Below are 23,113 nucleotides of genomic sequence, written 5' to 3' on the forward strand. Positions count from 1 at the left end.
CCACTACCCAAGGCTGTGTCCAAGAGTCAGAATTGCCAGAACAGCCCTATCTGGCTCTGCAACGGTGCTCGCTGACTTGTGATAAGTTGTTTAGATTCTCTGAGCCTCATTTCTTTACCTCTAGGTAAGGTCAAATAATAATACCTATCTCACAGGGGTTTTGGTGAAGGTGAAATTATGTAACATGAGTATTTAGCATTATAGATTGCATGTAGTCAGCACTCAACAAGTGTTAGCCACTATTAATACTTTTGTTGATTTTTTGTGTTTTCAAGATTTTTTTTTTTAATGTGGACCATTTTTAAACTCTTTATTGAACTTGTTACAATGTTGCTTCTGTTTTATGTTTTGGTTTTTTGGCCATGAGGCATGTGGGATCTTAGCTCCCCAACCAGGGATTGATCCTGCACCCCCTGCATTGGAAGGTGAAGTCTTAACCACTGGACCGCCAGGGGAAGTCCCTGTTGATTTTAAGAGTGAGCTTTTGTTCCATTTTCAGTCTAGTAAATGGAAATGCTTTTTTATGCAACAAAACTAAAAGTCAAATTTAATAAAATAACCAAAGAAGACTGGTCTGATTTCTCAATACCTTTAATAAAATTTCCTATGCATTGAGTGAATTTCAAACGTTCCATTTTCTAGAATTTCTTTTCAATTGTTTATTCAGTTGACCAGGAGATCTCTCAGATTTGGAAAGGAGGGAGAGAGTAAAGGAAACTAGAAATATTGAGCTACTTTAAGCTTAACGTTTGGTTTGTTCACCTAAACATAGCACGTCTTAGCTAACCACTGACTACTGAGAACTTACAACTGATAAGCCATTTAAAAAAAAAAAGAAGAAAAAAGAAAACTCAGATGTCATTTCAATGGGCAACCAGAACAAATCCTTTACCAAATCCTGTACAAAAGCTTCAAGAATGACGATGATGTTGTGGATTCCGAGAACCCCAGCCAGGCCGCATATACCACACTGACTCACTTGAGATAAGCCGTTTTGGACTCATACCTTGGGACAAGGCTATCGCCTCCACGGAGGGTGGTGGGATCTAGCTCAAAGATGGACGAGATGTCATTGCCTTCGGGCACAGAGACCAGGGAGTACACCATCTTCTCTTGGGCGTTTCGCAACCTGCTTCGGGAGGCATCCTGATCAGGGTCCAGCTGAGGAGGAAAAGTCATCAAGTCAAGGATTGCACGTGCCACGGCCTTCCCTCACTACAATCACTGCACAGTCCACAGGAACAGGGAAGAAACAACAGTGAGCGTCAGTAGTTGGCAGGAAGAGCATCACAGTTTCAGAGCAGTCATCGAAGATGATAGTTGGCCACCCACGCCAAGAAGATTGACACTCTACCTCCTGGTGTTGCAATAAAAATGCTTAAGCAACGTGGGGTTGCATTACTAGCTCTCCTCGGGCAGAGTGCTACAGGCGGTACACCCCTGCACAGCGGTCGGGAGACAGGAGAAGCACTGTGAGAAAACTTAGCCTGTGGATTTTGTCATGGGCGGTTGTGTTAACCGACAGTGAAACTGTCTAGCGAGAATATGATACAGCTACTTCCCAGGAGAAAAAAAACAATGCAGTGAAATAAACCTGAATCCAAGTGTTTGCAAGCAGCTATCCCCGTGTGGCCAAGAAAAATATTTGAGAAGTCAGACTAGCCCTGAAAAAATGTTCCTAATAAATCAATTGCTGACGACAATTCAGGGGAAAAGGGGCCCCTCCTGCTACGTGAGGGATTTGGCTGAGACTGAAGAAAATCTCTGACAGTGAAGGCTGAAGAACAAGGATGAAAGCTTTCCCAAGAAACTGTAAAAACACATCTAGTCTCCAAAGGCCATCTGCCTAAGAAGCCTGAAGCAGCATGCTGGGCCTAGCGTCTGCTCTGACAGGCTTCACAAGGTGGCTCTCTGCCGTGCGACTCTATACGGGATCATTTTTCATGTTTAGCATCCTTGCAAGATGACAATATCCACCTGTATGTACTAGGAAAATCACATTTCCCTTGTCTCTATCTTGCTTTGCTTAGGCTGAGGCCCTGCTTCCTTTCCAAATGGAATGGAGAAAAGAAAAGCAAATCTAACAGGCAAAGGAGAGAGCATAAGACAATTTCGTTCCATGGGGCCTGAGCTCTAGGACTGTAGGCAACAGTTTGCTTTTTCAGTTCATCAGCAGCCCCACCCTTTGTCTATAAAAAAAAAAAAAAAAAAAGGAAGGAAGGGAGGGAGGGACGGAAGAAAGAAAAGAAAATGCAAACAATTCTTCTAATACCCCCAACCTCTGTCTCCCTCCTCTCACACCCTGTACCTCTGGCTAAGCAAACCCCATTCGCTATTCCACCTACACTAACGTAAGAATCCACTGGAGAGGATCAGGGCATCTCCAAGAGCTCAGCTCAGGAGAAAGCACTCTGAACAGAATTTGCCCTCTTCTAACCACTGTTACCTGCAAAGGGTTGCACACACCACTTTCAAAATATAAACCCTGTCCCGGTTCTGGTGTGAGACACGGGGCTCAGCTACAGACTGGCAGCTAAATTTCAGACCTGCCACACGCCCGAAGAAAAATGCCAACTGCACTGAGTCCCCTGCATCCGCACTGTGACTGAGCAAGGCGCCCTCATCCTCCCGAGTGCGGTCGGCGTTTGCCACCTAGTGGGAGGAAAGGCACATGTGCAGAAGGCCGTCAGACCAGAGCCAGCTCGGGTTCTTCTTTCTGTCCCTGTGGCGTCAAGCCCGTGGCTCGAGGGGGCTGCTGAATTTAGAAAGAGGAGAGCGACAAAGCCGAATGGGGTCCCAGGCAAAACCACAGGCACGGGGTGCCAGTCTCAGGAAATGCGCGACCAATAAGCAGAGCAGAAAGAGAGGCTTCCTCTCCCACACTCCCGAGTCTCCCAGCCAAGAAGACGGTGAAGGACCCTCCCACCACTGACACCTTCCTCCCAGAGGCAGGAGCTGCGCTGCTGGCCTTGTGGGTGCAGGGTGAGCCCCCCCCACACACCCCTCCTCCACGCGAGGACCGCCACCCAAGCGACACCCCGAGTAGCCAGAGCAACGCAGCCCAGACCTGCAGCCAGACCCATGCCACATGGCACTGCCCTGGCACGGAGAAGCACGAAAGAGTAGAAAGAAGACTGCACTCCCAGAGACCCTGAGGCATGTGGCCAGTGAGGACCACTCTCTGCTTCTTCACCCGTCAAACAAAGATGGAGAGATCTGTCCCAATTCCTTCGTGCAACTGCTGTGCAGCCCAGAGGAACTGGTGGATGGAAAGGCACTGAAAATGGTAATCATCCTTTGCAACTTACAAAAATGCCATTTATTAAGCGTTTACTATGGGCTAGGCACTTCATTTGCACAACATCTCACTTCGTCCTTACAACCAGCACATTGTCCACAACTACAGATGAGGGAATTCAGTCTCAGAGAGGGCAAGTAACCTGTCCAGAGTCACACAGGTCATAAGCGGTGGGTCCGCTATTTAAACCCAAGTCTCTCTCTCTCGCCCTACGTTTGATCACTGTGTCCTTCCCCCTGCACTGCACATGCCTGTCTTTCCCTCGCACGTGAACAGGCCAGGAGAGCAGTCCCGTTCCACACAGAGCTCAAGGTTCACTCGGACATCAGCTCTCCCTGAAAGAAGCCATGGTTCTCCTTCAAAGTCTCCTCTGAGGGGAGCCTTAGTCCCCCAGCAAGTCCAGCAACTAACTAACGGTGGGACACCCTCAGCTAGAACTCTGTGTTTCTTCCAAAGATAACATTCTGCCCAAACCTAATTAAAAGGTTCATGGCTGCTGCAGAATTCACAGCACTTTCGATGACAATTACATTCTGTATTATCTCCGCCCCAACTCCCTTCATTAATGTACCTATGTTAATGTGCAATTTTTTCAAAATTTTACGAAAAATAATACCCTCAATACCACCTAGCATATTCACCGTCAAGATGATCACACGGACACACAACGTCAAACAGAGCAGCAACCGTTTGGGTCTTTGGTTTGTTAATCCTAGACCAGAACGAAGCACTCCACAAGAGAACTGCATGACTTACACCCACCATTTCCCTGTAACACAACCACTTCCCTCTTCAACCTGTAACTGTGGACACCTGAACCCCAACCCAAGTGCCTCCATATCAGCATTAATTGGCAATATGGCCTCCAAAGAAGGATCCAGCTGGCATTAAAATTCCAAACCACATAATAAGGTCTATTTCTGACTTTGCAGAAAGGACAGATGGTTAGACAACTGAGTGTCTAATCAGCGGTCATGCCTCATGTGCTACCTCCACACTCTAAACGACAGTGTCCACCTTATACACTCATTCCTTGAAGACATCTGAGTGAGTCATAGATTCACGTCAACAGCAATGAGACACTGGCATGTAAAAGGCTGGCTTCTACAGGGACCATCACTGTCTCCAACCTAGCAATATTCCAAGAGATACCGTGAACTTCTGCAACTTAGAGATGGAGACCCCTTGACTAAGCACACAGAAAGAGCATCATGACCAACAGTCTCTTGGACCAACCAGGACACAAGGGGATATGACTGCCCTCAAGGGAAGCACAGAACAAGATCCTCTGTTAAGGCAGCGTAAGGTCTCCCCTTCCCCAGCACTCAGTGACCACAGGGGCAGTTTCTTACATGGGGTTCCAGATCACATGTCCTCACCCTACCAGACGAAGACAAGAAGGCTCTTGTCCATACTTACTGAGGGCTGAAACTCCAGGCATTCTTCCTCAAAGTCAGGGTCTACCTGATGAAAAAGAATCATTAGGAAATTAAAACATCCATTGCTTTCTCAAGGACTTGGCCCCGCTAGCAGGAGACTTCAAGGCCTGCGAATATCTTTGGACAGCTAAGAACTTCTCCCTTCCCTCTGTTCACGAAACCAGCATGCCACAATCACAACACACATCACACGAGTACAACACACATGGAACAATCTACCAGTCACCGATAGATGGCTCTCAAATGTAGACAGAGGAACACAAAGAATCCACTAGCAAAGCAACAGTTAAAAGCCTGAAATAAATAAAAGATCAGTATCCAGTCATTGATAATCCTGCTTATTTCTAGTTAGAAATAAAAAAATGTCTGCCTTCCAGCAAGAACTACATTCGCCCCAGGACATAACAGATAATGCAACCACCATTGATCTCTGGCAAACCATGTAATCAACATTTCTCACAGCTGGTTAGCTGGGTCCATAATTTCCTATGGCTCCATTTTAAATTTCAACTTAGCCTTCATCTTCGGCTCTTCAATATTTCAAAATCATCAGTTCATACAAGTGTCAGGCATCCCAGGGGGGCTGGCACATTTAGATTCAGCCTTCCTTGGGGTCAGCTGCAGAAGCAACACTGACACCCAGGCATCAGCTTGAAAATCTCTGAGCAGTCTCACCAGTGGTACCAGACGACAGGAGGCGTGCCTTGATGTACGGCTAGAATCTGGTATGAATATGCATCGTACATCTTCCAGCAGATCAGAGTAAAACTCAACATCTGTCACACAGTAACACGGCTCCTTAATTTAATACAAAAACTAAAAGGGAAATTCCTCCCATCCTTCAGTGTTGAGTCTTGCCTTTCCTCAAAAACCCTTCACGGTCATTTAAAATACATCGCCTTGATTTTTTACATTCCTGTAAGTAAAAGACCCTGTCTATTCCACTAAAGCTCTGAGTAACCAGGCTTTATAAAATTATCTAATTCTTTATGGGCTTTAATGCTTCCAGCTTTACATACCATGTTTCACTGCGGTCAAGTCTTGGTCATTCATATTAGGATCAGGGTTGGTAAATAAGATGCGGTGAGAGTAGTAAACAAGAGCAAAATGGAAAGATAATCCTAAAACCCTGATTAGCATGATTTTTTTTAAGATCTATTCTCTTAGCCACTGTCAAATACAGCTGACCCTTGAACAATGCGGGAGTTCACACGTGTATAATTTATAGCTGGCCCTCCAAATCTGCGGTTCCCCGTCTGCAGATCTTCTGCATTCTCGGATTCAACCAGCCACAGACCGCGTAGCACTGCAGTGTTTACTACTGAAAAATATCCACAGGTAACTGGACCCGTTCAGAGTTCAAACCCGCGTCGTTCAGAGTCAAATGTATACAACACAGTATATCATTAAATAAAGTCACCAGGATGGACATTACATTCCCACGACAGCGTTATTTTCTAACTGACCTTCTCCCCACATCTTGATCAGAATCCCTGTCAAATACTAAAATGTGTTCACGATTTTTGCCTCTTCTTGTCTATAAGCAGGGAAATGAGGTGGAAGGAAACAGAAAAGCAGAAGGAAAAGCTAGGTAACTGAGCATTACCCTCAGCCCCTAACTACTCAACGGCTACAGGTAAGTGAGGAAAGAGGACTACATCATCCTTGAAAGAGAAAAACTATGGGGCTGCCACTTACCTCTGCTGCTAAGTAATGCCCTGTAGCAAGATGCTTGAAACGGAAGAGGCTGTTCCAATACCCTGCTCCACCCCGACACGGGTCATGCTGGACCACCTGCAAGAGGAGAAATGATCAACAGGAGTGGAAGAAATGTCAATCCAAATAAGGACAACACTGAATCTGAGACATCACACAGAAGTCATAGTTCAGGAGCAGTATTTAAGCTGAAAAAAATCATTATCTTCCAACAAACTCGTTAACAAGTACCATATGTATAGTTAAGCGATGTTTCTCCAAAGAAAAAAGAGTCCCCTAATTAACATGAAATGGTTGTAAGACAAAGTTCAGTGGTTTTCGGATTATTTGCCTTAATCATAAGGAAGAAGTTAAGATCCTGGACTTCGTCCACAAGAAGCAAAACAAACCAAAAAAAGAATCTCATGGAAAACTGTAACAGCAATTTATCCATGCACTCATGCACTATAATACATCCACACGCCTCTGCTTTGAAACTGGACACTCACAGTGCCTGGGGCAATTCAGCATACAAATAGATGTAACTGCAGCTTCTGCTCATGATGGAATAACTGGCACCGGTAGCTGGTGCCATGAATAGACACCTCACACAATACATGAACATGCCACAGACAACGAGAAAACTGAGTAAGATATACAAAACAACTGGGTTCAGATGCTGGATGACAGGGAGTGCACAACTGTGATCTCTGAGGACAGGGAAATAAGGTGATCTCCACGACTGCTGCAGCTTTCTGCTGGGAGGTCCCCCTCTCTGGACAGTGGCATTGAGAAGAAGTATTCAAGCGGAGGAGACCAGTCTCACTGAGGTGAGGAGATACGTCAGAACTTAAGGAGGCTGAGGTGACTGGAATTTGTCAGGGCAGAATACAGAGCTCCCCAGAAAAAAAGTTCCAGAAATCTGCACCGGGGGCCTCCTTTAGTCTTTGGCTAAATACCAAGCTGCATACGTGTAAGGCGAGACCCCACAAGGCCAAATAAAAAATGAGAGGGTAGTCGCAAGCTCAACAATCCAGGAGTTCACACAGGACTAGAAGGTGTTCTGATTCCAACAAGCCAGAGGAGAGGCCGGTTGAACACCTGGGGCATTCAGTATCGACGTCAAAAGGCTCACACCTTAGTAGCAGGGCTAGTCTAGCCCTAAAAAAATGCTACAGTACACTTGACCTAATGAAGCTTTAAAACAAACCTCCAAAGGATCAAAGTGATCTACAAGTAACTTTGTCTGGCAAAACAAAATTCAATACTCTTCAAAGGAAGGCAACAGATGCAGACAGTCAACAAAGGAGCGTCAGGACATTCAGCATACTGTCATAAAGCAGTGGACAGGCAAGAATCAGGAAAATGTAACCTGTCAAACAATATCGAATGACCCAGTATGTCCATGTGGGTTGGTGGAGGCTAGAGAAATACGTAACAGTGACCCCCAAATTTTCCCATTTTGATACACACCCACACATTTTAAGAAACTCAGTGGTTTCAAAGTAGGATAAATACACATACACACACTCACACATGCATCAAGACACAGCATAATTAGGTTAATGTAAACCAGAAATAAAAAGAAAAAATTTTACAGTAGCTAGGAAAAAAAAGAGACACTACATGCAGCGAACAAAAGAAAAGAAAACCACTGAATTCACATCAGAAAATAATGCATGCAAGACAACAATGGATGAACACCTTCAAGTACAAAAAGAAAAAACTGTCTATGTAAAATTCTACATTCAACAGAAATACCCTTCATGAATGAAGGCCATATGGAGAAATCAGAACCTTTAATACACTGCAGGTGGGAACATACACTAGTGCCTTCAAGACAGTCTGGCATTTCCTCAAAAGGTTAAACAAAGTAACCATATGACCCACAATTAAACTCCTCACAGAAACTTGTGCATGAATGTTCACAGCAGCATTATTCACAACAGCCAAAAAGCAGAAACAATCCAAATGACCATAAATAGTAAATAAAATATGGTATATCCATACAGTGGAATATTATTTGACAATAAAAAGAAATGAAATACAGATATGCATGGCAACATGGATAAACTGTAAAAACTTTATGCTAGGTAAGAGAAGTCAGGTACAAAGGACCACACATTGTAGGATACCATTTATACGAAATGTTCAACCTGGGCAAATCTATACAGATAGAAAGTGGACCAGTTACCAGAGGTGGGGAGGGGCAAACCTGAAGAGAGATGAGGTGTGACCTGCTATGGCTCAGGGATTCTTCTGGGTCAACTAAAAACCACTGAGAACTACACACTGTACATTTGTGAATTGTGTGACATATGAATTGTATCTCAATGAAGCTGTTATTTTCAAAAACGAAAAATAAACTGATTTTTTTAAATGAAGGTGAAATAAAGATATTCACGGACAAATATAAAGCTGTTTTCTTGTCTTCAAATGAGAGCTGAGAGAATTGGCCAGTGGCAGACATGCACTACAGAAATGACAAGGGGGTTCTTTAGGCTGAAGGAAAATGATTCTAGATGAAAATTCAAATCTGCACCAAAAAATGAACAGCTGGAGATGATAGCTATGTGGGTAAAAGACTCCTGTCCTCTCGTTTTTCCATGTTTTTAAAATGCAACTGACTCCTTAAACAAGGCAAAAAAAAATAAAAATGCACTATGGAGTTTATAGCATATATAGAATAAAATGCAAGAGAATATCACCACAAAGGACAGGAAGGGAGAAACAGAAGTGCAGCTGACCCTTGAATAACACGAGTTTGAACTGCAAGGGTCCACTTACACGTGGATTTTTTTCAATATTAAATACTACAGTGCTACGTGGTTGGATGAATCCACGAATACAGAGGAATCACGAACACAGAGGGCTATTAGTTATACATGGATTTTTAACCATGTGGAGGGTCGGTGCCCCTAACACCCGTGTTGTTCAAGATTCAACTGTATACTACTGTAAGGTTCTTACATCACATGTAAAAAGATATGACAATATGTAAAACTGATTGGCAATAAGGTGAAGATGTATAACGAAAACCCTAAATCATGACCAGAAATATAAAACACATGGTATCGTCTTCCTTCTTTTATTTGGAAGGGGCACTTAAGTGTCTAAAATCCTCAAGAAGAAAATAAAAAAGGAAGACGCTCAGTGTTTCCCTAGAGTATTCAGAGGGAAAATTGGCAGGGAACAGTTTTGGGGGGAGTAAAAATTAGACAGCTGTTGCTCCTCAGACGAAAAAATATAGAAGACGTTCTACAGTGGACTTCTGGGTTAAGTTAGTCCATACTGCAAAAACTCTCCCCAAAAGGTTGACATGTTTACTTCATTTCAATCAGTTTGTGAGTGAAGAAGACATGGTACTTGCTTTTAAGGTTCTAAAGTCAGTCACGGTGACTTCCGTAGGGTTCTGACATTTCTGATACTTTTTTAGTTTATGAATTAAGTCCCACGTCCCTACAGCCTGGATATGTTGCCCTTCAGGATCTGGTTTCCTAAAACAGTTTCCGTCTTATTTCGCAAGACTATCCTCTGCTCCTCATCAAATGAGGTTACTGAGTTCTAACCCAAGATTGCCTCACATTTCCAATTCCATGTTAGTATCTTATATGAAGTGACCTACTCCATTCATCCCTTCCTTCTGAAATACAGGTCACCCTGTCAGCACCAGCTCAGATGCTAGCTCCTCCAGGAATTCTTCCTTAATCGCTTGCCCTGCCTCATCTACACCTCCAGAGAACAGGGAATGTGCCTCTTTGTGCTCTGGACGTGTAGATACTTCACCACCCAGTATCCTCCCATCCTATCACCAATGTGCAGTCACCTACAAATCGTGATGGGTTAGGCACTTGATTACATATTGCTGTGATAGATAACTGAAGAAGGGAAAGAAAAAAAAGCAAGAGATGATCAGATGATCCAGAGAAAGAAATTTCTAACTTCAGTTGGGAGTTGGCTGCCAAGGTAACTATTATTTTCCTCCACAGCAACATCCGGCATCCTTCTGATATGGCGTGATGTGTTTGTTTCTCTAAGTCATCCCAAGTCATCCATTGTTTTTGGAACAAGGTGGGTTTAAGCACCTGGATGTGACTTATTCCTATAAATCCATGAATCCTTTCCCCCTGCCCGCCCCGCCCCATCCCTTACCTCCACCTCCCACAGGGCTTTGGAGCTAGTGGCGGACGTGGCTGACTGCCGCCCGGTAGTTCTCAGGAAGACGTGCTGCTTCTTCCTGTGCTCGTCACAGGTGAGGAACTTCTCCTGCTCGGCGTGGAACAGCCTCACGACGTCACCCTAAAAGTCAACACACGGAGGAATTAAGGAAAACGCATTTAAAAAGAGAACCAAAGAGGAGCCAAGTGCTGCCCAGCCTGTAACGTATCAAACTTACCCCCTTTAATATGTCATCTTTGTTATCACTCCATTTCATGAAAAGGACTATTTTCCAGCTTGTATTGCAGTTGACGGAATTGACCTAGAAAACAAATCAGAGTTATATTTTCATATACCCCTCAACAACTGTGGTCTCCTGCGCCCAAATGTCTCATTTCTGCCCAAGAAGCAAGGCTGTGCTTCGGCCCTCCAAGCCTAAAGATTGACACCATTAAGATCATAGAACCTGCAAATTCAATTGGCCTGATAGAAGTCTTCGGTAATAAATGGTTCATTTGTACCAGTCAGTATGTATGCTGCAACTCTGGCTAACAGAACCAAGCTTCCTGCCCTCCTGGAATGATATCTTCTTCTTTTTTTTGCCCCCAAGTCTCTTGTACTATAGCCAAAAAGTAAAGGCCCAGTGAAAACAAGTATGTATAAAATGAGATGAGCTACAAAGGCAAAAAAAAAAAAGTCCAATGTATACATTCTAAAATGTTAATGATACAGCCATCGTTTGTACACGAAATATATGCCAGGCACTGGGCTAATGTTCACTAATACATTTTATCCTCAGCGACACCCTAAAAAATAGCAATAACCATCATGCCCATTTCAGAGGTAGGAAAACTGATGCCCAGGGAGACTGGGTAATGAAGCTACAGTCACAGAGGTAGGGAAGGGCAGATTCAGGACTTGAATCCGTATCTGTCTGTTTCCAGAGCTTGTGTCCTCCAAACAAGCATTAGGCAAACATTTATGTCACAATCAAGTTATTGCCCTTGTGTCCTATAATTGCCAATTAAGTTAAGTAGATGTATTGCCAAAAGTAAGATATCACGCTCACAGGGCTGCCGATGGCCGGCAGTGTCCTCTTCTTATGAATTAGCAAAAGACACACTCTTTAGGGAGACCAATTAGAAAAGGGTACCCCTCGGGCCAAAAACGCTTGGTAAAGGGGGCCCTTCTCTCGTTAAAGAAATTAGAAAATAATCCCCCAGGGATACAAAGCTTAGCAAACTGAGCCCTCAGGTGACTATCAGCCCCCACCCAATGAACAGCCTTATATAACCTCATGTGGCAGGCCTAGCTCTCAGTCTGTTCACCTGCAGAATGGGTACACTGCCCCGAGTCACTACTCAAGTCGCTTTGAGCACGCACATGCTCTGGCCCCAGGAAGGTCTGCTCCTGCAGCATATGCCTGCCCACAAGCCATAACTCGATTTCCCTTACCTCGTTGCAGCCTGGGTTATCCACCAGCTGATGACTGCTGGCATGTAAGGGCTGGCCAGCATTCACGGGGTTCAGAACAACCTTGTCACCTATGACCACCTGGAAAGGAAAGGACCAATAGAGCATTTCACAAAACAGGTCAGGACTGCAGACTGACCAGTGGCTAGTTCTGGCAGGAGCTTTAAGAGCCTGCATAGAAGAAGGCCCAGCTTCCAGCAAGTAGAATGATACAGCACAAATGCACAATTAACTCGGCTCAATATTCTATCATAACCTAAACGGGAAAAGAATTTGAAAAAGAATGGATACTTGTATGTATAACTAAATTGCTTTGCTATACACCTGTAACTAACACATCATTGTTAATCAACTATACTCCAATATAAAATTAAAATTTTTTAATATATAAAGAATGGAATTTCAAAAAAATAAAAAATTTTAAAAAGATTTTAAAACCCCGAAGCCTGACCCTGACCAGGAAGGGGTGATGTTCACAAGCCTAAGGGTAAATTTTTGCCCACAATTGTCAATGATTATCCAAAGGCGATCTCAAAGTCAGTCCAGAGCAGGAAGAAAAAAATCGGATCTTCGTTAGCTTCAGTTAAGGCAGTTGTACAAATAAGCTCTAACTAAATTTTAGGAGTAGAAGCAGATTATTGCCTGAAGTAAGTCTTTATCTTTGAAAGAATAAAGCTATAAATTTATATTTCTAAAGCAATGACTTCTATACTTTTTTGAAAAGTCGTATTAAGAAATACGCTTTCTATTACGACTCAGTCATACTATATGTGTATATGTATGTATGTGTATATACATATATGCATGCATATATAGATAGATATAGAGATCTCTATTTATCTAAAAAAAAAAGTCACCCCCCCAAACAATCTTATCCCCATTATGTTTAACACAGCTTGATACTGCCTATTCTATTCCACTTTCTAAAATGAGAGTCACAAGCTACTAAATTGATCTCTTGGCCCATGAGTAGATGAATACCTGTCCTTTGAAAGACACTATTCTACAAGTATTCAACTCCATCTTACTTTCTCAACTAAGGCACAGCTAAACAGGGAAGCTTAAAGGACAGGAAAGCAAGGGACTTGCTAAAAATGCAGTTCAGAGCAAAGCACCCTTGTCTTTTATTATGGGAGTGGAAGGAAGAAGAATAGAAAGGATGCTTTCCTAAGATGTAAAACACACCTATTCTCAGTTTGATACAATTGGGGAACACATACAACTAAATTTTCTCTAACTCAAAATATATGCAAGTTAAATATGTCAAGAAACCCAACCCTCTAGGTGAAACCTAAGCTTTACTGGACTCGTTCTTCTATACTCAGGTGACGATCACTATGCACTGTACGCCAGCTGCGAGGGGGCCGCTCAGGTACTAGATGCTTCAGGTATATTGTATATACTTTAATATGCACACAAACATATAAACTAAAACATATTTAAACGACCCAAAGCTTGTATACTTAAATATTGAAAAATGGGAAAACCCAGTTTCAGGTGAAGGCAAGTTAAGCTTTTTAACAAGATTTCACACTGTTTAAATACATATTTCTTTTTGGTAGAAAACAACTATTTCAGAATCTTAACAAGGTTGGAAATATAGCTGATAGCATTTAGACACAGTCACTGTTAAGTATATGCCCACATAATGACTTAACTAAGGTAGCTAATAAGTATCAGAACTGTTCTAAGTCACCCCGGAAAGGATTTCTGGGGCTTTATAACTTAATGACCCCTCAGGAGAAGAGCCAGCTCGGGACCAACCACAGTCACTGAAATGGAATCAGGAGCCTGCAGAGTTATGAACAAAGAGCAACTGAGGATAATCCTAAAATCCACTCTCCTTCCCTGATCTCTCTACCTCTTTTCCATCCTTCTGCCCTAACTTTATTTCCGCAATAGAGAAGCATTTCTTTTCCACTACTGATCTACAAGGACAGGGACACTCCCCAGGACACTCATACATGATAGCTGCTTTTGTGGTAAAGTTACTCAAGTAATGGGCTGCTCACATGATTTTTTTCAGAAGCCCAGTAGGAAAAAAACAGAGCTACTGTATTTAGGTCACATTGCTCTCCAAATTTCCCTGTTTCCCAAACACTGGTTTCCATAGTGATTTCCTTCTCCTCATACAGGATAAGCCTCTGGCTCCAACTTTAAATTTCTCTTAGTTGACTCTAGTGTACAGTTATGGTTAGAGGCCTGGCACGGAGCACGCCCTGGGCTGGGCGTGTGCACTTACACTGTCTCCGATGGATCGCAGCTTGTAGAACGGCTGAATGTAAAACCAGGACCCTTCGTTGCCAGCCTCGTCCAACGTTACTCTCATGGCATTCTTCTCCAGCAGAGCTGGAAGCCTCTTATTCACTGTTAGGTATTTATTACTTTTCAAATGCAAGAGCTGAAAACCACCAAGAGAATAAGGTGAGTGTCAGCACGTCTCCGAAGCTCTACATTTCTCTCTCAGTCATGTAAGATATGTATCAAACACTCCTCCCACCACTGAGCCACCTGTGGAGTTAGAGAACCACAGAAGTGGCTAAGGCAGGGAATGATTAGGAAAGAAGGAAGAGCAAAGGGAGCAGAAGTAGAAGAGGAGAAGAAGACATTTTTCTTCCCCCAGCATAGCCCTGGACACGATGGATGCCGCTCAGGTCAAGTGCACCGTCAGCTAGGACAGCACTCTGCCACTGGTTAGCCGGAAGGGGTCTAACCCCAGGTAAAGGGACTAAAGAACTGCAGTCTGAATATGCCCTGACATGAAGGTGGAGCTAAGGAAGGGCACTTTTGAACAAGAGAAACAGTTCAATTTAATAAGTGACCCCGTTAGGGGACTGTCAATTCATTTGGAAAAAACATGGCTGCTATGGATTTCCACCTTGAATTTCTAAGCGCTCTATTCTTAATTCTTGTGTCACGGTTACATGAAGGGGATGGAAAGATGGAAGATCTAGATGGGAAACGTCTCATAGTAAGTCTAGACCAGGAAGAGCTGACCAAGGCTTCCCAACTCAACAGGCTGTAAGAGAAGATGGAAGGGAATATGAAAGACCGTCCAATCCCTGGAGAAATGATAAGACTAGCATGGGACACCACTTCCAACTGCCAGTATCTCCCTTTTCAGGTTAACAGGTACAGTTTCTAGAACACTCCTAGGAGGCCCACAAATCTTCTTGTCTGATCCGTGAGCCCCTGATATCCTCTGGCCATGATACATAAGGCAATGCCTCCCCAAGCTTCCGTGGTACTCTGATGAGTAGCCCCTGATTCTCCATGCACCTCTCCAAGTGCTGGACTTAGCTGGTTTATAACCTGGCATTACCTACAGGTGATCCTCAAGATCTAGGCTGCGAAAATAAGAAATATTAGGTAGTAAGTATTCACAGCATACTCTGTGACAGGTACCTCTCAATCATCCTAGGCGGCAGATACCATTATTATTCCCATTCTGCTAGTGAGCCAGCTGAGGCATGGCAAGAATTCTTGCCCAGTACCTAACAGGAAAAAAAGTGGGAAGGAACTCCTTTGTCATTTGTAAAGTTAATATTAGTATTAGTAAAGAGAGGTAAATTAGGAGTTTGGGATTAACATATACACACTATTCTATATATAAAATAAACAACAAGGACCTACGGTATAGCACAGGGAACTATATTCAATATCTTGTAATAACCTATAAGGCAAAAAATCTGGAAAAGAATAGATATATGCACATATGTATAACTGAACCACTTTGCTATATACCTGAAACTAACACAACGTTGTAAGTTAACTATACTTCAATTTTTAAAAATGGTTAAAAAAAAAAAAAAGCCACATTTGGCACTGGACTTCTTCACAGTTTTCTGCAAGGATAGACCTAGGTGGATTTTTTTTTTTTTTTTTTAGCAAAACCTGTTGTAGCTGTTTCTTAAATTGTCTTTTATCCTGTCAAATTTGAAGGTACCAGACACAAACAAGTAAACCTCACAACCCGTGAGCTAAGACATGAGACCTATCATCAAATATTCTACCTGAAGGTACAGACTTGCTCTTATTACTTCCGGCGACCAGCTCGTGAACCAATTTTTACCAAATATGAAGAACTTTCAAGCAATGCAAGTTAGGCAAAAGTGCCACAGCCAGGCTCCTCTTCAGATAGGGAGCCCGCCATCTAAAAAATGTGGACAGATTTTAAATTATCAGTACAGAGGAGAGAAGTGGACTCTTGCACTGAGAAAGAACCAACTAAAAGCCCAAGAGTCCAGCCCACATCACAAGAAATGCTAGACCTTTTGCAATAAACTGGCTGTCTCCATGGAGTCCTATCTGTTCAAACCAGGTTTCGTGTGCTTGTTTTTCATTTCACTCTTTGTAAAGCTTCAGCTCCACGACAGAACAGCGGCTTTGACCCACCTGGATCACATTGCCATACTGGATCACGGTCCCCAGCAATTTCCTGTTTTCTGTCTCATTCTGCTTCTTTTCCAAGTCTGCAGCATGCTGTACATAGAGGAGGAAGATTGGTCACAAAGAGGAAACAATGGGTTATATATTTCTCTGCCACAAGGCAAAAGCAATATAGCCAGTTCATACAAGAACCACAGAAATAAGCAAATACCTAAGTACACCCTGAGGCGAAGTGCAATGCGCAAGGGGTTCAAGAATCCAACCCACTATGCCTTGTTTGTTGGCCTTCTTGGCTTTTCAAAAATGTATTCATTTTTTAAGGAATTCATGGACATCTGGTTAGGGTAAGACTAAGTCACAAGCTTATGTATTTTTAAAGAAAATAGGGTAGGGTTGGAAGGGAATTTGCATAGCCCTTTTATAATTTGTAAAGGTCTTCTTTATAGCTTTGAAGTAAAATAAAACAGGATTTAAATACTGGTTTTGTGACCAGGAATGTGTTATTTAACATTTTTGCAAGCCTCAGTTTCCTCTTTTGTAAAATGAAAATAAAAATAGTACCTTCACCTCACAGGAATCACACAGCACGGTATCTCATCGTTGCGGCATTCATGGAGTGTTAGTTATTATTGTTACATACCAATTATAATTTATTTAATTTTCACAGTAGTTCCCTGAGGAGATCATTATCCCAATTTAATAAAGAAGAAACAGACTCAGAGAGATGAAAAAGTTTGGTCGACACTGCATAGCTAGTTGAATAGGTACAAAAGGAGTACTATTTTCTCTACTACTGTGTATATTTGAAATTTTGCTTAATAATGTCATTTTTTTTTTTAAATTACACATCTATTAAGTAAGTAAGAGATAATCCTCAAACCCACATTTGGGTTAACTCCAGATTTACACATTCACAAATGAGGCTGGAGATATTACTAGTGCAGCTCTGGCAGGCCAGGGAACATGGTAAAACCAGACAGAGGGTTCCCATAACAGTTTGCCAAGGCCACCAACCCGCACAGTCATTTTTCCTTCGTTCACCTGTGTAACTCTGCAAGTCTCTTAGCATATTATAACCACACTCAAGGGGAACTAGTTTCATCCTAGGCAATTAAACTGACGTTCCAATCTCTGATTTCCAAACCCAGACTAAGTAAAACAAAAGAAAAATAATGGAAGAAATACGGTAGCTAATCTGATGGGTGATAGAAGCATGATGGTGACCAATGATGTACTTCAGAATCGTTTCCAATGTTCTCTTTGTAGAGTCTCCCCTTGCCTTGAGGCAAGATGCTACCAGATGCCAGTGGGTTAATGGGCTTCTTTCCCAGGGAACACGTCCGCATTTCCACACGACCCTTCTGGACTTGGTCTTGGTTCCACCACAGACCAGCTTTATCGTATTGGCCAGGTCGTTTAATCTCACCAAGGCTCACTCAGCATTCTCATCCACAAAATGAGGACAACACAAGCCTTTTTTCTCCCTAATCAGAGAGATTACAGAAAATGCATACCAGACACAAAATAGGCATTCAATAAATTTTAACCATTGTTATACCCAAGTTTCCATAACTAAGAAATGCTCTAATGAGAATTTCAAAAGGTGAACTAAGGTGGGTGGGTGAAGAATCTTTCAGTTTCCTTCAAATTCAGCATTCGCTCCACCTCTACCTGGAGTATAGGTATTTTTAGGAAGGAACATCTTTTGAGAAAAATAAGCTGCAGGAAGCAATCCTAAACCAAAAAGAAACCACATTTATAGGAGGGTAAGGATTTGCCTACGTTTGTGTGCATGACTGCAAGTTTGCAGCCTGTCTCAACCCTTTAAAACAATGGTCTATTCAGAGGCTTCCCTCTTTCTCTTTCGGAATTAGTCACCAGTCTGCTGTTCTCAGTTACAAAAAGGTAATATCCACTGGGTTCAAGACACATCCAGAAATAATACCAGCGTAGACACCATGGCAATCCTTGGCATCCAAACCGCCCTAGGCGCGGCTCTCCCCCACTCTCTCTTCCCCCCCATAAGCACCTTCCCATCCCTTCCTCCCACCTCCGTTCTCCCTATTTTCATGCCCGAGCTGTACCCTATCCAGAGAGCTCTACAGTACCCACATGTTCTGCAGGTAGTTTTCAAAAAAAAAAAAAAAATACACTGCACTGAATCCACTTGGAAGGCAGGTTTATACTTTGCAGAGAGCCATTTATTATTTCTGCTAAGCAGTTCTCAGCTAATAAGGACAGGAAAGTTGAGAAAGCAAAAAAATGTCAAAGGGCGGGGGGGAAATCAAGGAATTCAGTAAAATAAAACAACACTTCCCAACAAATACAAACTTTCTCTGCTCGAAACACCACACCAAAAGGATTCACCTTGAGAAAATTATAAAGTAGTGTTTCTTGAACTTAAATGATATAAGGGCTCCTGTTTAAGAGGGAAAATTCTCATGGCTAATCCTCTTACTCTCAAGAATTTCCAGTGGCTTCAATCTAAGAAATATTAATCTAAAATATTAAGTTCCTGCCTACGCTCAGACTAAGTACACAAGTGGTAATCCACTGGTCACTGGCATATCTAAGAGGAAATGTCAGATTAGTCACCAAGAAGGCACATATTTCATATTTAAGACTAATTAAACACCAGCAGCTCTAAAGATTAAACGGCATTTGTCTACAAACATACAAAAGACAAAATTAGGACAGAAAATACACAACTGGAGAATAAATATCTAAGAATATCAAATATCACATCTGAAAACTCCATTAAAAGGTTTAATGATGACCAAGCCTACATATAACTACTAAACAAACATTCCATGCATTAAGCTTATGGACCATTTTAAGAATTCACTTTTCCTATAAGCACTATTTGTTTAAGGAGAAAACTCTCTCGTTCACTTCACCTTTTACTAAGTGTACAAATACTATATATGTGTTCATCTGAGTTCACAAATCAGTCTTTAGATAACTCCTCCACAAAACCAAATTTGTTCCCTTCCCCCAGTTTTACTGATATAACTGACATATAATTTGGCTTTCAGAAAAAAAACATCCATCATGATTTTTAGTTCAAAAGGTTGATAAAAAAGGAAGTAAAACTAACACAACATTTTAAATCAACTATACTCCAATAAAAATTAATTTAAAAAAATAAAATTTAAAAAAAGGAAGTACAGTACAGACAATACCTGGGCCCACTGACCAAGGCTGCTTTCACCCTTGAAAAAATGAGATCTGGTCTATTAAATCCCTCAAGTATATTCTAAAGAGGAGCCCACACTGTAAGACAGTGAATTTGTATAACCTTTCTGAAGAATAATCCAGCAATATCTACCAAAAAGTTTTTCAACGGGCATAACTTTGATTTAGCAATCCCATTTCTAGGAGTTTCTCTAAGAAGATAATCTGGCATGTGCACAAGGCCATAGCCATCATTTATTCTTTGGGGGAAGGGCAAAAACTGTCAGAATCCTGAATACCTCCTCCCCCCCACAGGGACTGGCTGTCTAAAATTACAATACTGCTGTACCATGGAGTAATCAAGTAGCCATTAAAAATACAGAGCTACCTATTTATTCATGACATATTAAGTGGAAAAAAAAAGCAGGTGAAAGAAAGAGAAGTGAGGGACTTCCCTGGCGGCCCAGTGGTTAAGACTCCACGCTTTCAGTGCAAGGGGCATGGGTTCAATCCCTGGCCAGGGAACTAAGATCTCACATGCCACGCGGCACCGCCAAAAAAAAAAAAAAAAATTGGAAGAAAGTGAGATGGCATGCCCCCATTAATACTTTAAAATATAGACATAAAGGAATAAAATAGGGGATGGGAGACTGGGGCACACACCAAGATTATCTTTGAGAATTAAGGTTTAGAGATCTTTTTTTTTTTTCCTTTTCTTACTCACGTATACTTTGGAGCTCACTTCCTACAATACTCACTTCAGAAACACCTTCATCGTACCTCTGTGGCAAGAAGCCTAGATTTTTAAAAAGCCATCTTAAATGTGTTATCTCGTCAATATTTAAAAATCCCAATAATTTAAGTACCTGTTGCTCTTTTCCCTTACACAATGGGTTGCGGACAGTTCTGAATTTCTAAGGGAGAAATCACGCTCTATGCTATGGTCTCTACCACCATGAATCACCACAGGCATTACGATGCTCCCTAAGCAACATCAAGGTCAACCCCATCACAGTCACCTGTTATTTTATTTCAGAAATGGAGAGACCATTATTAAATTACTACAGAGATGTCACTGGAACAGTGGGGAACCTTATTTATTTAAGGTCAACAAGCTCTGAAGTATCTAACATAAATATTAAGGCTTCTGAAAACAGGCAGTACCCAGGCTTCAGATGACAATAAAGACTCCTGACTCCTCTGGTTCCTCCTAGCTTGTCGAAGCTACGGCTTAAGGTAATGGACCATTTCTCAGAACCAAAACAATGTAGGTGCTGTTTCAAGGTAACAGGTAAAAATGCTGTCAGGAAACGGCAGTCGAGGGATGTAGAACAAATTATGTGATTTGCAGATGGGGGAACCTCATTCTGCCAAGAGTCTTGGGAAATCACGACCAGGCGAGTTAGAATCCAGTTATTCTCTCAGAACGAACAGACACACATAGCAACCAGCCACTAGATGTCACTGTCCTTCAGGGAGTTGGTGGCATGTTGCTTATCCTAGTCAAAAGGCAGTCAAGTGGTCTAGACGACTAATTCCTTAAATGGCATTAATTTAAAATAATCTGACCTTTGACTGGGGTGCTCCACAGTAGCTGACAAAAATAAAAATGAAAACCCACTGGAGACTGGCCGTCCGCCCCCAAAGGCAAGTGGCTGCCCAAAATACAACATTTTAATGACGGCACTAGAACATGTGGATGACTTTCAGACACAAGAGGGGGGAGAAAAAGGTCCAGCCAAGCAGGAAAGCAGGAACTGCACAAAGTTAACAGCCAAGACCTGCAAGTCATGTCAGTGATCCTGAATCAGGAGACTGTGCTGGTTTCCTTTTAAAATTTATTTAAAACAAAAACAGCATGAAAGAGAGAATTTATTGTTTATTTTAGTAAAGAGTTCAAAGTTCTTGGTCACCTTTAGGATCGCCTTTTTCAACTCTGTGGTTTTTTCACGGTTCATTTGTGGGAAGTGGGGGGAAAAGGAACTGCTGATGAAACAACACATGTATCACAGGCTGCGAATAGTTGGCCAGAGAACGCCATCCTGCTGAGCCATTCCTGTGTTGGTGCTGAGTGTTATGTTTTAAACTTCAAGGGAAGTAGCTGCCAACATTTTTTAAAAATTGAGAGATGACACATCAAAGCATGGATTTTAGCTTCTCTTGAAGAAGCAGAAGATATGGCGGCAGTTCCTGGCCCACCTTCCCACACAGCAACGGCAGGGGAGCGGAGCTGCCCCCCAGACCCGCACACAGGCACACGCCCCTTAGCAACCCAGCCCACCAAGGCTCCTTGGTTCCAACTGGCTTCCTGCTTGGCCACGAGGAATCTGAATTTACAACTCCAGCTGTAAAAAGCGTAGGAGAAGAAAGGGTTTGAGATGGACTAAGAATACCTCAGTGGACAGAATCAATTTCATCCGAGAAAAGGGGCCGCAGGACTGCTAAGGCCACACTCCTTCCACCAAGATAACCCCACAGGCGTACGTGCTAAATGGCTCTCCCAGGAGACGTGCAGAATTGAGCAACCTTTCCTATCCATTCAACTCGATTCCCATGCTCCCAGTACGGACTTCGGGGGCGTCCTCGATCCTCACAATGATTGGGGAAGGAGGGGATCGCTACTCATACGCCATGGACAAGAGCCAGGGATGCTGGATGCCCTGAAATGTATAGCACGGTCCCGTGCAAGGAAGAAGCATCGTTCCACCCACACAATATGGTATTCCAGTGGACGGTCACGCGGCTTAAAAAGCTGCAATTTCTGAGCCAAACCCCTAACTCCACTTTACACATGAACACAAAGCATGGATCTGCATGGTTCAATTAATAATATTATGCACACCTTTTCCAAAAATGGGAGTGTCATTTAATAAAGAGAGGAGTGTACCTTGCATTCTTAGTAACATTACCAAGAGCAGCTGACCATTTTGGAACACCACATTATGGAAAACATGCTTTTTGGGTCACCAGTACTATAGACCTACATCGGCCACAGCCTTCAGCTGCCTCATTCACGGGGTCTATACAAATAGGTAAAAGCATTTATTTCCATATGTCCTCTATAGTGACTGTGCCTGAGCATTAACTTAATAAAGTATACAATTATAAAATTTATTACTTTCCCTTTATTTTGCCTTTATAATTCAGTTTCAAAACTTTGGTATCCTGGGAGATTATGTTATTTACAGATTTTATTTCCTGTTTATACAGTTACATAATATTTGCTATTCAGAGGGAGCAATGGGTCTGCTGAGGTTGAGAATATCTGCCCTAAAACCATTAAAATAATGATGCAATCCCAGAAGCTTTCAAAGCAATCTCTTGGCTTCTGTTGTTTTCTTTTTCTCTCCTACCCTCTTACTCCCACAGATGCCTCACTCTGAGGCTTACCTGTCACCTCCTCTTCCTCCAGAAAGCCCTCCCTGACTACCATATCACCCATCCTTATACTCAAAAGTGGATTTGACTGCCCCTTCTAGGTGCTCCC

At 42.4% G+C, this 23,113-nt stretch overlaps 1 protein-coding gene across 2 annotated transcripts in view; it reads right to left on the minus strand.

Moving 5' to 3' along the window:
- Positions 1-23,113, minus strand: part of ITPR1 (inositol 1,4,5-trisphosphate receptor type 1) — a 321,127-nt gene that overhangs the window by 179,176 nt on the left and 118,838 nt on the right. For both annotated transcript variants that reach the window (XM_068559286.1, XM_068559285.1), the window contains exons 6-13: positions 16,459-16,545; positions 14,306-14,464; positions 12,046-12,144; positions 10,829-10,912; positions 10,585-10,731; positions 6,436-6,531; positions 4,718-4,762; positions 1,007-1,161 (exon numbers count right to left, since the gene is read on the minus strand). In XM_068559286.1, the coding sequence (XP_068415387.1) occupies positions 1,007-1,161; positions 4,718-4,762; positions 6,436-6,531; positions 10,585-10,731; positions 10,829-10,912; positions 12,046-12,144; positions 14,306-14,464; positions 16,459-16,545 (872 nt within the window). The remainder of the gene's footprint in view (positions 1-1,006; positions 1,162-4,717; positions 4,763-6,435; positions 6,532-10,584; positions 10,732-10,828; positions 10,913-12,045; positions 12,145-14,305; positions 14,465-16,458; positions 16,546-23,113) is intronic.

Source organism: Eschrichtius robustus, chromosome 12 (genome assembly GCF_028021215.1).
Source record: "Eschrichtius robustus isolate mEscRob2 chromosome 12, mEscRob2.pri, whole genome shotgun sequence".
Lineage (NCBI taxonomy): Eukaryota > Metazoa > Chordata > Mammalia > Artiodactyla > Eschrichtiidae > Eschrichtius > Eschrichtius robustus.